We start from the raw sequence: 13,461 nt of genomic DNA on the forward strand, positions 1-13,461 counted from the left end.
AACTTTCAATTTTCCCTCAAAAGTCACTCAACTATCCATTCTTTCCTCAGAAAGTCACTCAACTATCCACTCTTTCCTCGGAAAGTCACTCAATCTATTAAATTATTTTTAATTAAAATTTATTGATATTAATTATTTATATAACAAACCAAAAATTTTAAAAAATAAATTAAATCATTTAGTGATCCACCCACCTAACCCGACCCATTAAAAAATATGATATGACCCATTTTATTTTATCTTTAATCCTAAATTAATCTAATCCTAATTCAAGGTTAAAGAGAGGGATTAATTTAGGAAGAAAGATAAAATAAAATGGGTCATATCATATTTTTTTAATGGGTCGGGTTAGGTGGGTGGATCACTAAATGATTTAATTTATTTTTTAAAATTTTTGGTTTGTTATATAAATAATTAATATCAATAAATTTTAATTAAAAATAATTTAATAGATTGAGTGACTTTCCGAGGAAAGAGTGGATAGTTGAGTGACTTTCTGAGGAAAGAATGGATAGTTGAGTGACTTTTGAGGGAAAATTGAAAGTTTAGTGACTTTCTGAGAGAAGAGTGCATAGTTGAGTGACTTTTGAGGGAAAATTGAAAGTTGAGTGACTTTCTGAGAGAATAGTGCAAAGTTGAGTGACCATCTGAGGTATTAACTCTATATATGACTACATAAAAAAAAATTAAATCGTACAGTTAAATCTCTTTATAGCGATGTTGTTTTTTTGAGTTTTTTTTAATGTTACAACTTACAATGAGATGTTAACTATTATCATCATATAAACATCAATTAAAAAGAAAAACTAAAATGTTATAGTGAAATATTGTTACAGAGAATAATTGTTATAAAAAGATCTGTCTATATTATATAGATCATGCTCAATCTTAATTCACATTTTTGAATGTTATTTCTATGAATTGAACTAAATTTGACCACAATGACACGTTTTGATATTGCTCCAATAATTCCATCAAAATTTATCAATGTATTATTTTTAAAATTAATTTTAGCATAAGGTGAAAAATGCATATGAAAATTTTCTTTATTCATTCAGTTATATTTTGTGCTCATTTATATAATAAACGGACGTCAATGTAATGTTTATATTATATAATATGTCTTTAAGTTAAAAAAAAAAAAGTTGAATAAAATATGGAGTAATATCTTATACAGTTGGTGACAAAAAATTGCTTGTTTCTTTGTTTTTCAGTGAACGTAATTAAACAACTGTATAGTTTATGGCTTGATTTATGGGAACTAGAAAAGTTTGAGAAGTAATAAATAATTAAATATTATTTTATATATTTTATTTTATTTGTTTCGTATATAGAAATGATTTTTTATTCGTTGTTTTAGCAAATCAAAAGAGATTAATTATTCTCTTTAATTCACTAAGTAACTCTCAAAATATTTATCGGGTTTTTACCAGATAGAAATAAAGTTAAATATAATTATTTTTTAGGAGATTTACTTGTGAAATTATTTCGAACGAAAGTATTATTGTTGTAATTTTTTAGTAAAATAAACCTCTAACGAAAAGGGTTTTAAGCAAAGTGCATGTCAACTCAATATAAGAGCGAAAACTCAAAAGTGTATCCACACCTTTAGAAGAGGTGTACATACATTTATTAACTTTGAAAAAAAATCACGTGTATATGTATATATATTTAGAGAAATTTACAGAAATTGAGATATAGCTAATTGATCATTCATAGAAAGCATAGAAGTGACCTTGTGCTGCTGGAATAAATTAAAAGAAGTGAGATCAAAATTCACCTCTGAGCGAAGTACTCTCCAACTCGTGAGGTTTATTTTACTGACTAACTTTATTAATGATCATTTGAAACTGTAAATTTGATAAACATATTTTCATTTTTACTTGTCATTTTCAATCGACCAGTATAATTTATTTTCGTTACACAATAATAATTACTTTATCCCCAAAATAAATTTTCAAGCCTTAAACATAAACACTACTTAATACATATATTACTATAAATATCACTATCTCTTTATCGTTCATACGAAATTAAAAATATGTGAAGTAAAAGTGAACGGAAATGTATATACAATTGATGGACCAAAATAAAAGCTACATCAACATGTACATCTTTTTTTGCATAGATGTGTACTATATTCACTGCACATGTTTCGTTATTTTTATGCCTTTAACACTCTAATTTTTCTCAATTGGTTGAAAGTGACCCTTTTAATTACTTGAAAACGACATATAGATCCTCCCTAGATTTTCTCAAATCTTATTTACACCCTCCAAAATAGTAATATTATTCCATTTTACACCCCTTTTTTTATATTTATTTAAAAAATCATTATTTCTATTTGAGATATCATCAAAAAAATAATAATTTAAACTACTATTAAGAATATGATTAGAGCTCAATAAAGCAACCAACATTTCAGTACTATATTAATTTGTCTTCGCAATTAAAGACTTCATTTTTAATCTTTTTGTTTATTTTTATTTGTCTGTTTATTAATATTATGAATATTTTGATGAATAAATTTTGATGATACGAAGCAGAGTAAAATAGAGAAAAATTATCCTTTTTTTTATATATGAAAAGGGATGAATAAAATTAAAAGGAGAAAGTATATCTAATAAAGCTTTAATAAGGTATTATAATCAAATTTAATTTATTGGTGTATTATTGTGATTTAATTTGTTTCCTAATTGTTTAAATGGACTCTTAATTAAGCAACTACCATAAAAATCGTTATGAGAAAATTACAACGTAATTAATAAGCTTTAATAAGGTAGTATTATAAACAAATTCAATTTATTGGTGTATTACACATTGGGTATTAATTCTTGTGACTTAAATAGTTTCCTAATGTTTAAATGGACTCTTAATTAAGCAACTACCCCAAAAAAAACATTAAGAGAAAATTACAACGTAATTAATAAGGAAGATTCAATTTGGGCAGTAAATCAACTATATTTTAAAAATTTTATTACTGTTTTACAACATAGTGAAATGTTAATGAACATTAACTGTTATAGATTAATTAAATAATGGAGACTGTCAAATCATGTTTAGTGAGATTGCTTAATGAAGAAATTATTTGATTGCACTCTTTAATTACTGTAACACTTTTGACTTTTAATGTTTGTAAATTATAAATGATTTTTTTTTTTAAGAAAAGGTCAGGCCTCACTCTGTCAACTTTTTATAGTTGTAAACTTTGCATAAAGAATTTTGAGATTAAAAAAAATATAATTTATGTTTTAATATAAGATAATAAAAAGGATGTCAGTGAGACAGCCTAAGATGTAGAAAATAATAAATGGTGATTACTTCAAAGTCAATATATTACAGAGAATATCAATATTTTTCAATTAAAATTTCTTAACAAAAAAAAATTGGTTGCTATTCTAAATATTTTGATTTAATTAAACCAGTATTTTGACATAGATAAATTAGGAAACTTCCTAGTGTTTCAATAAAAATATGTTTTTCATGGTGGTTTCCTTGTGAGCTAATTTGGTGAAGAACGAGTGATTTCTAAATATATTTATAACGAATTAGCTGTCATTTGAAAAATTTAAGATGATTTTATTTTCTCATTTATTCGATAGTAATTATTTTTCAAAAGATAAACGTTTCAACTATGGAGTAATGACTTATGAATAGACTAATGAATCAAAATCATTCTTGGATAATGTTTTTTAAAAACTTGTAAAAGAAGAGACATGACAAAAATTTTGAGATGAAGGGAATTATTGTACTTTTTTTTTTGGATTATGATAATAATGCATGTTGAGTTAAGTAGACTCTACCAAAAATTAAATATTCCACTACTATGGTAGTAATAGGAGAAACACAAAAGCAAAATTTCCCTTCTATTAATTTCAGTATTAATTAACCTTAAGCTATTTTATAGGCTCTAGCACTAGGTTTATAACACACATTACAAAGTCATAAATATAATTAAAGAATAAAATTAGTTGAAAAAAGAAGTATCCAATTAATGTGTCTATAGATGTAGCCAAGAAAAAGAAAAAAAGTAAGATAACATAGAAACAAGTACTATTCAAATTTGTTGTTTAAAGAAATGAAATACATAAATCTACTAATTAAACAAAATTAATCATTACTAAGAACACTACAAAAGAAATTAAGAATTTTAAGTGAGTTCTTTTCTTTTTTCTCGGGAAATTATGATAGTAAAGTCTCGAGATCATTTAAATATAATACAATAGATGAGATCGTCTCTTTCTTTATCAAAAATCATATATTCAAATTTCGAATATGAAAATTATATATAAAAAATACTTTTCATAAATATGATACGAATCCAAATTTACTGATTATCGATTGTTGAGTGGAAAAATAATAAAATAAAAATTATGGGCATGGTTGAAAGTAGGTATCTTTGAAAAAGAGGGGTGGGGGTGGGTGGGTAGACAGAGCACCCAAGTAATGAGCTGGACTGTGTGGACTACAGTTTGTGTCATTCTCTATTTATTTCTTACAATTATACACCCCACCCCCACCTTGCTTCTTCCACAAGCCTACCTTAATTTTTTTTTAATCTAAAATTATTTTATTAATTATTATAGTATACTAAAAAGTTATATTATAAGCAAGAATAAATTGTTCACATTAAGATATTTATGGAAAAAAAGATCTTAACGCTTCACTCTATTGTGAGGTCATTAAAAATCACATTTTTACTCATAGAGATAGAGAATAAGGTCTTTATATATTTTATCTTATTAAATAAAATTTTTAAAAATATTAATAATTTATTATTTGACATATAATATTCATTAAATCTTTTGGAAATAAATAAAATCTTTACAATATGTTTTATAGATATACACAACTTTATTTTTACTTCATGAACATAGCAACACGAATTTATTAAAATTTTTATTTTTATAGATCGTATTCAAAATTTAAAATGAAAAAGAAAAAAAATTCTATTTTGATTATTTGAGAAATGCAAAGATTTTGGAATGTGATTAAAAAGTCAAAGATTTTACTTTCACCTATAATCTTTGAGGGTAAACTTGTCCTTTTAATGTCACATCTCCTAGTGGTAATAATATTTTAATATTTTAATTTACTGCTATCCAGATTATATACCTCAGACATAATATAACTAGAGATAATAATTTTGTGTATTTTGATTTTTTTAATTTAAAAAAATTATTTTTATTAAATAAAAACCTGAATATTTTTGGCTCTTTCCAACTTCTTGCTTTTTAAGTGACACCTAATGTTGAATATTTATATTTTTAACCCTTCCCCCCACTAACACCACCTTCTCCTCCGGCGATCTCATTTTGTCTCTCTAAAACTTTCTCTCTCTAAAATTTTTTTAGTGAAAAAGACTGAAACTTTATCTTTCAAGAGCTCAAATTATGAACTAGATCCTAAAAATTTAGCTGAAATATCAACTGGGTCATAGTTATTTTTTTTGTGTTCTTTAATAAAAAGTTGCAGAGAAGCTGCATTGTTAGCGGTGAGTAGATTTTTTTTTTCTTCCGTTACAGTTTTTTTTTTTTGAAGATGAGGATGATGGTGTCAATGGGTGTTGAAAAGAATTATTCTTTTTTTGTTGTTGTTCCCATTTAGCTTGGATTTTTGTGATTGTTTTAATTTTGTTTTCATTTGAATTTTCTCCTTTTTTTTCTCCTCTTTTTTGCTTCATGAACTTGTCATTTACCTCATTTTCTGTCGGTGGGGTTATCTCAATTTCAGTTTCAATTCCCGTTTTTGGGGTTTTCGTTGCTTTTTTATAGACAAATTTTAGTTCTTTTTTCCTTGTAAGTTCAGTAGCTCATTTGTTTCAAGATTTGATTTTTATGGTTTTTTGAAAGTAATGAGAGATTGTAGTGTGTCTACTTTTTTGAGGGTATGAGCTTTCTTGATGAATTTCTGAACTTTTTGCTGTTTTTGTGTAGTTGATTGTATTTGCTGAAAAGGGGTGGGATTGTTTTAATCTTGAGGTTTAGTGTATATTGCTTCTAGCAAAAAAAAGATCATATTTTAGCAATGCAGATTGCTTTATATATTGATTATTCTGGATTTGGTATTCATCTTGTTAAAATATGAAAATGTGTGATGTTCATGGTTAGTTTTCATTATTTATGGTGGTGTGTCACTTTCAGTAACTACCACTTTTGCCTATTCAATGTCATCTGGGGTCATTTTGTGCCTTATAATTGGCTCTGTTATGGAAAAACAATCATCAGTATTTGATCTGAGTAAATATTCCTCAGTATATACATATCATTTTGATATTTCTCATTGAGCTTATGATTTTACCTATTTGGAAGTTTTCAGGTGCCAGATTCTTGTAATTCTGTGTTTTTCATTTATGTTTATTTGCTTGTGTACACAATTTGATTACCTTCTCAGCTCCCTCTACTCCTGTATCATACCTGCACCTTAGTGCTGTTTCTCTGTTTTCCTCCTTTGCTGCTGAATTCTTTCCCCAATTCTCGTCGCATTGTAGTTACATGCAAGTATATCCCTAGTTGTGGCATGTGAAGTGTTTATCCTTGAGTTGAGGGTCTATTGGAAACAACTCTCTACCTTCCAAGGTAAGGGTAAGGTCTGCGTACGCACTACCCTCTCTAGAGTCCACCTGTAGGAGTACACTGGTACGTTGTTGTTGTTGTTATTGTAAGGAGGTAACAGAGTTCCATTTGTAAGTAAGTCTAAACCTTTTCCAGGTATAGCAACATTTCTAATGTATATCTAAGCTAATGGCAGGGCATAATCGTGTATGTTGCTTCTCAGTAAATTAGGAGGACAATATCTGGACATAGCGTGTATTTTCGTTGTGTCGTAGTTTTATGCACTACCACCACTTGAAGCTTGAGGTTTAATGTGACTTCCTGTTGTATCTCCTATCAAGTGATGTGAACTTTTGATGCATTTTTTGTGCTTTTCAGTTATGAAAGCTCTCTTTCCCCTTCTTTTATAATTCATTAACTTAATTCAGTCGATATTTTCCTTGTCCAACAGTCTACAATGGACCGGAGGAGTTGGCCCTGGAAGAAGAAATCATCAGATAAGACTGCAAGTGAGAAACCTGCAGCTCTTATAGTGGAATCAGCATCTGCCCCTTCAGATTCAACTGAATCTAAGGTTGAACAGGTGTGTTAGTTGATATCTATATAATTAGAAAGAATTAAGTACAAGTCCATTTCTTCTTCTTTGTTTTTTTCCTTCAGCTTGCTCCTTGACTAGGAATTCCATTTTCTTCTCACTCGTTGTGGTCACTGTAGCTATTAGACTTTCTAGCTGGAGTTCTTCATATATTTCCCTTCAAACAATCTGTCAATATTTTTGCATCTACAACAAGGCTGTACTTATCTAAAAAAATTGCTGCTTTATTTGGTCAATACTAGCAAAGAACTACTACATTTATCTAAATTCTGAGGCTGGTTGAGATTTGATGGATGCTGTTCTTAAAGTTAACCTGATAAATTATAAGCTCTAGTGTAGTTCTAAAATTTTGTTTGCTTCTCTAGTCTCTACATTACAATCTTATTGGTGCGAGAAAGAAGACGACATAGTTTTCAGTTTGGTAAATGAGTCTTGAAATGTTTTGACAACTATACATTATGAGAAATCTTCATTCAATTTGTCTTGGTGATTTATGTTTTGGTTTCCGTTGTATTTCAGACTAAACAGGAAATCAAGAAACCGAAGTATGTGCAAATTTCTGTTGAATCTTATTCGCATTTGACTGGACTGGAGGATCAAGTTAAGTCTCTTGAGGAACAAGTGAATGGCTTAGAGGATGAAGTCAAGGATTTGAATGAAAAGTTGTCTGCTGCGCAGTCAGAAATGACTAATAAGGAGAACCTGGTGAAACAGCACGCTAAAGTTGCTGAAGAAGCTGTCTCAGGTGATATTCCTAATCGACTTGTGTTTTTCTTGCAATAAGTATTCTGTAACTTAGTATTGAGTTATTTTATTGACATCTCTCTGGACAGGTTGGGAGAAGGCTGAGTCAGAAGCCGCAACACTGAAAAATCACCTGGAGTCCGTCACTCTTTTGAAGCTTACTGCTGAAGACAGGGCATCACATTTAGATGGTGCACTGAAGGAGTGCATGCGGCAGATACGTAATTTGAAAGAAGAGCATGAACAGAAGCTGCATGATGTGATTCAGAATAAAGCCAAACAGTTTGACAAAATGAAGCATGAGTTTGAAGCAAAGATAGCTAACTTGGACCAACAGTTACTCAGGTCTGCAGCAGAAAATTCTGCACTCTCAAGGTCTTTGCAGGAGCGTTCTAGCATGGTGATACAGCTCAGTGAAGAAAAATCCCAAGCTGAAGCAGAAATAGAGATGATGAAGAGCAATATCGAGTCATGTGAAAGGGAGATAAATTCTCTGAAATATGAACTCCATATTAACTCAAAGGAACTAGAAATTCGTAATGAGGAGAAAAATATGAGTGTACGGTCTGCCGAAGTTGCAAATAAACAACACCTGGAGGGAGTGAAGAAAATTGCAAAATTGGAAGCAGAGTGTCAGAGATTACGTGGTCTTGTCCGGAAGAAGTTGCCTGGGCCTGCAGCCTTGGCCCAAATGAAGCTTGAGGTTGAGAGTTTGGGTAGAGATTACGGGGACAGCCGTGTAAAGAAATCTCAAGGAAGGCCTTCTAGTCCACAGTTTTCCAGTTTGCCAGATTTTTCATTTGATAGTGTGCAGAAGTTCCATAAAGAGAATGAGCAACTAACGGAACGCCTTTTGGCAATGGAGGAGGAAACAAAGATGTTGAAAGAAGCTTTGGCGCACCGGAACAGTGAATTACAAGCGTCCAGGAGTATTTGTGCAAAGACATCCAGCAAACTTCAGAGTTTGGAAGCACAGCTGCAAGCAAATCTTGAACAGAAAAGCCCACAAAAGTCCACCATTCGGCGACAGCCTTCTGAGGGTTCCTTTAGCCATGAAGCAAATCATCTTCCAAGATTGGCTTCCATGTCTGAAGATGGAAATGACGATAATGTTAGTTGTGCTAGCTCTTGGACGACAGCATTAATGTCTGATCTCTCCAATGTCAAGAAGGAAAAGAACTTTGACAGTCCACATAAATCTGAAAGTGCAAGTCACCTGGATCTCATGGATGACTTTTTGGAGATGGAGAAATTAGCTTATCAGTCCAGTGACACAAATGGAGCAGTTTCAAGTCCAGACATCCCAAGAAATGCAAGACCCGAAACTACAAAAGTTGACACCTCTGTGCATGTCAGCACAAGCCCAGATACACAGCTTAAAGAACGCAGTGAGACAATTGTATCAGAAGATCAAGCATCTCAACAAGAGGAAGTATCATCACAAAGTCATCAACCTCTTTTAGATGCATCCATATCCATGAAGCTCCAATCAAGAATTTCAACTGTTTTGGAGTCTTTGTCAAAGGAAGCTGACATTCAAAGAATTCAAGAGGATCTCAGAGATATTGTGCAGGAAATGCGCAATGCCGTCGTACCGCAATCAACTAAGAGCATTGTTGAGATAACTCTTTCCCCTAAGACTGCTACTGAATCTCAGGCCTCTCTTGATGATGGTGAGGCAAACTTAGAAAAGGAAATTCCTGTCTCAGAAGATAGTAAGTCCTGCAATGAGTCTATCCATGGTATTAGCAAAGAATTAGCAGATGCTATGTCTCAAATTCATGACTTTGTACTCTTTCTGGGCAAAGAAGCAAAGGCTATCCAGGGAACAGCTCCTGACGGAAGTGGAATCAATGAAAAATTAGATGATTTTTCTGCCACTTATGTTGAGGTAATAAGCAACAGGTTGAGTATGGTGAATTTTGTCCTTGATCTCTCTCATGTGCTGAGTAATGCGAGCCAACTACACTTCAATATACTTGGTTACAAGAATTCTGAAACAGAAATAAGTACTTCTGATTGCATAGACAAGGTTGCTTTACCAGAAAATAAAGATCTTCAGCACTCAGGAGAGGTATATGCAAATGGTTGCGCTCATTTTTCCGATTCTACTTCTGATCCGGACATCCCTCATGAAGGAAGTCTTGTTCCTACTTCAGAGTCAACATCAACCTCTTTGAAGTGCTCGTTGGAGGAGGTTGAACAATTGAAATTAGAGAAAGAAAATATGGCTCTTGATCTTGCTAGATACTCTGAGAACCTGGAGAGCACTAAATCCCAATTGACTGAAACCGAGCAACTTCTTGCAGATGTTAAGTCACAATTAGTATCTGCTCAAAAGGCAAACAGCTTGGCTGAAACTCAGCTCAAATGCATGGCAGAGTCGTATAACTCACTTGAAACTCGGACCGAGGAGTTGCAAACTGAAGTCAACCGTCTTCAGGCCAAGATTGAAAGTCTTGATAATGAGCTTCAAGAGGAAAAGAAGAATCACCAGGATACTTTAGCTAGTTGCAAGGATCTCGAAGAGCAACTGCAAAGGTTAGTCATTTTTGTTCCACATTGGCCTGTAATTATTGAATTTTGATTGTCAGATCTTATAATCCAAATTTAGTTTTAAGTTATCACATTGTGCTTTTCCCTATGGAGTGATTTTATTTTAGTGTGAAAGTAGCTACTGATATCTCAGATACTTGAAGTTTTCATGTATCATTGAATTTTGCTCAAACCCCCTAATCTCTGGATGAGAAAGAGTCTAAAGTTTTTCGTTGACCATGGTTGTCTTATATTTTGAATTATTAACTTTTAGTACTTATTTACTTTTTATGTAGTTTCTTAAAATTTTATTCCAGAAGACTTGAAGATTTTATGTCTGAATTCGCCTAGAACATTAAGTTTTGTGAGTCTTTTACTCCGCACCCACCCTCATAAAGTGAAACAGAGGGAGTAACATGAAAGGAAAAGGAAAAGGGAAAAAAAAATGTTTCTATGTGATTTCAATAATTTTTAGCTGATCCGTTGTCAGGGTCTCTTGTGAGTTTTCACCCTTATTAAGATTCTTCAGTTACTTGGGGCTTGCTGTGTATATAAATCTTTCGGGAACAGCTTCTTTACCTCTCACAAGGTTAGGGTAAGGTTTAAATACACTCTACCCTCCCTAGATCCCACCTCTGGCATTACACTGGGTATCTTGTTATTTGCTGTCTATATAAAGGGTGTAGGACTTGACTGCTTGTTACTCACTGCTATGTTCACCAGCATTGCTTACAACTGATATGTTGATTTAAGATTACGTTAAGTGGCACTTAAACTGTATTTAATTTAATTTCCCGTTTTAATCAGGATGGAGACTGCTGCTGATCTCAACGCGAAGACCAACCAGGTAGCTTTCTTGCACCCTATTAAGCTATTAGTCCAATACATTGTTGTGTGTTTGATGCAGTAGTTTACAGTACTGAATTTAGTTTGAAAAAGATTGTGCTTCTCATTGGTTATCTGAACTTTTTATCTGATTTCATGCTAACTCAGTAAAAGACAATAGATTTCAGTGATAGTGATGCTATGCAACTGAACTTTGAAATAAAATTTGCCTCTATTATTGGTGTCACATTATTGCTAGCAAATAGATTTTTTTGTTTTGCTCCATCTCTCTAAGTTTTGTTTCAGTGATAGAAGTTCCATTGCATATGAAAAGATTTGCACGTTAAACATTTATAATATATGACCAAATGTCACAAAATATGATATCTCGATGACTTTTTAAGTCTCACTAAGCGTTCAAAACTCAATAAATCATGTATAACCTTGCATTGAAAGACTACTGTTAAATCAATTAGTTGATCTCGGTTTCTGCTGCAGGCCATAATATAATAATAAAAGAACAATTTTCTTTTATCAATGCGCTGCTAATTAGTGGACTTTGAATTAGATCGAAGACCACGATAAGAAATTGATAGTTTTTAGTAAACATGGAGTTTTGTAATGTACAGTAGAGTTGAATTCTAAGTTCCTAATTTCTCTGGTTTGCAGTCTTAACTCCCCGGAACCCCTCTGATTGTCCTACTCCGTCCGTCCCAACACAAGTGGTGTTTTAGCTCATTGGGACTTCTTTTTTTGTTGCTAAAGCAACATTTGTTTTGGGACGGAGGGAGTAATTTAGTGAATGAACTCCACTTTTAGATTGCAAAACAGCTTATCAATGATAGCTTAACCTACCATATAAATTTTAGGTCTCACCAAACTTTTATGTTGAATCTATGAGTAATTGAAATAAGTTGGTATAAACGATTTGGTGTTAAGATCCTTTTGATAACTTAATGACTGTCCCTTTCAATCTGATGTAAATTTCTAAAGAAGGCGATCTGTTAATTTTCTCCAGGAGAAAGACTTGACTGCTGCAGCAGAGAAGCTAGCTGAGTGTCAAGAAACCATATTTCTTCTAGGTAAACAGTTGAACTCTTTGCGTCCTCAGACGGAGTTTATGGGGTCTCCATACATCGATAGAAGTTCAAAAGGGGAGGGCTTTCGGGAAGAATCGACAACCACTAGCATGAACATCCATGACAATGATGTAGCTGAAATGGACAGTGCCAGTTCCGTAAAAGCAACTTGTGAGTCCCCTGTGGATATATATAATGTGTCATATAGTCCCTCGGATACTGAAGTGAACAATCCATTGAGATCACCAATCAGCTCAAAGTCTCCTAAACACCGGCCTACTAAGTCTGGCTCTTCGTCATCTGCTGGGCCTACACCTGAAAAACAATCTCGTGGTTTCAGCCGATTCTTTTCTTCTAAGGGAAAGACTGGATCTTAGCTTGCGCCTTGCAGGCTGTGTATGCCATTAATAAAAGATTCGAAAGGCACGGACAGGTTGACTTGACTACTGTAGATAAATGAGGTACACCTTGTCAATCTGCTTCATTGCAACTCTTCAGAGGTATTTCACACCTCTATTTTGGCCTTGTTGAGGCTAAAAGGTTATACAAGAAAAATCATTTCTCTGGTTCATCATTAGCAGCTTTTATGTTTATTTTCATTTTTTTTTAAAATTTTGTGTAGTGAAGTTCTTAAAATGTTTGTACACATTAGCTCCTTGAAATTACACAATGAAGAAGCCATTTTGTATGTTTTTCTTGTATGAAAAAGATGTTTTGTGATTACTATAAAATAATAGTTGTATGACAATGACTGTATATGATTTATATACCTTTGTGAAAATGTCTTTGCTTCTCCCCATTCCATTGTTCTTTCCAATGGTATCTGATTTAAAACCTAGAATATGCGCGGGATGTGATCCTCAATAGTTCACGAAACCTCTTTAATGACACTGCTTTGGATACAGGAAGCAAAGAGAACGAGCTCGACTGCTTCTCCTCCCCTTTTATTCTCGATTTCTTCAGTGGCCAAGTTAAAGCGTTCAACGTCGGTCTAGATTTAAATAATTTTAGATAGATTCTGATTTCTGTATACCATTTGTCTGGTAATGGGCCACAAACCAAATGGACAACGACTGTGACACTTTTGTCTATATATGGGCTGCTTTGATTTGGAATTGAACCATCACAT

General features: G+C 32.4%; 1 protein-coding gene across 3 annotated transcripts; it reads left to right on the forward strand.

The window, feature by feature from the left end:
- The first annotated feature begins 5,251 nt into the window (after nucleotides 1-5,251).
- On the forward strand, nucleotides 5,252-13,101 carry LOC107017679 (filament-like plant protein 4). 3 transcript variants are annotated; one of them, XM_015217894.2, is made up of 6 exons: nucleotides 5,252-5,494; nucleotides 7,006-7,137; nucleotides 7,669-7,894; nucleotides 7,983-10,434; nucleotides 11,236-11,275; nucleotides 12,272-13,101. In XM_015217894.2, exons 2-6 carry the CDS (start codon nucleotides 7,012-7,014, stop codon nucleotides 12,707-12,709), a joined length of 3,282 nt encoding a protein of 1,093 aa, XP_015073380.1. In that variant the 5' UTR covers nucleotides 5,252-5,494; nucleotides 7,006-7,011; the 3' UTR covers nucleotides 12,710-13,101. The 3 variants fall into 3 exon arrangements, with proteins under 3 accessions (XP_015073380.1, XP_027771815.1, XP_015073381.1); XM_027916014.1 differs by lacking the exon at nucleotides 5,252-5,494 and adding an exon at nucleotides 5,743-5,887; XM_015217895.2 differs by lacking the exon at nucleotides 5,252-5,494 and adding an exon at nucleotides 6,200-6,318.
- Nucleotides 13,102-13,461: the final 360 nt, after the last annotated feature.

This window comes from Solanum pennellii, chromosome 4 (assembly GCF_001406875.1).
Source record: "Solanum pennellii chromosome 4, SPENNV200".
Lineage (NCBI taxonomy): Eukaryota > Viridiplantae > Streptophyta > Magnoliopsida > Solanales > Solanaceae > Solanum > Solanum pennellii.

Excerpts from the sequence above, each read along its gene's own strand:
- LOC107017679 (XM_027916014.1), top strand. The coding sequence starts at position 5,855 with ATGAGAGATTGTAGTGTGTCTACTTTTTTGAGG. Across the intron at positions 7,895-7,982 it reads TGCTGAAGAAGCTGTCTCAG|GTTGGGAGAAGGCTGAGTCA; the intron begins GTGATATTCCTA and ends CTCTCTGGACAG. Across the intron at positions 10,435-11,235 it reads CTCGAAGAGCAACTGCAAAG|GATGGAGACTGCTGCTGATC; the intron begins GTTAGTCATTTT and ends CGTTTTAATCAG.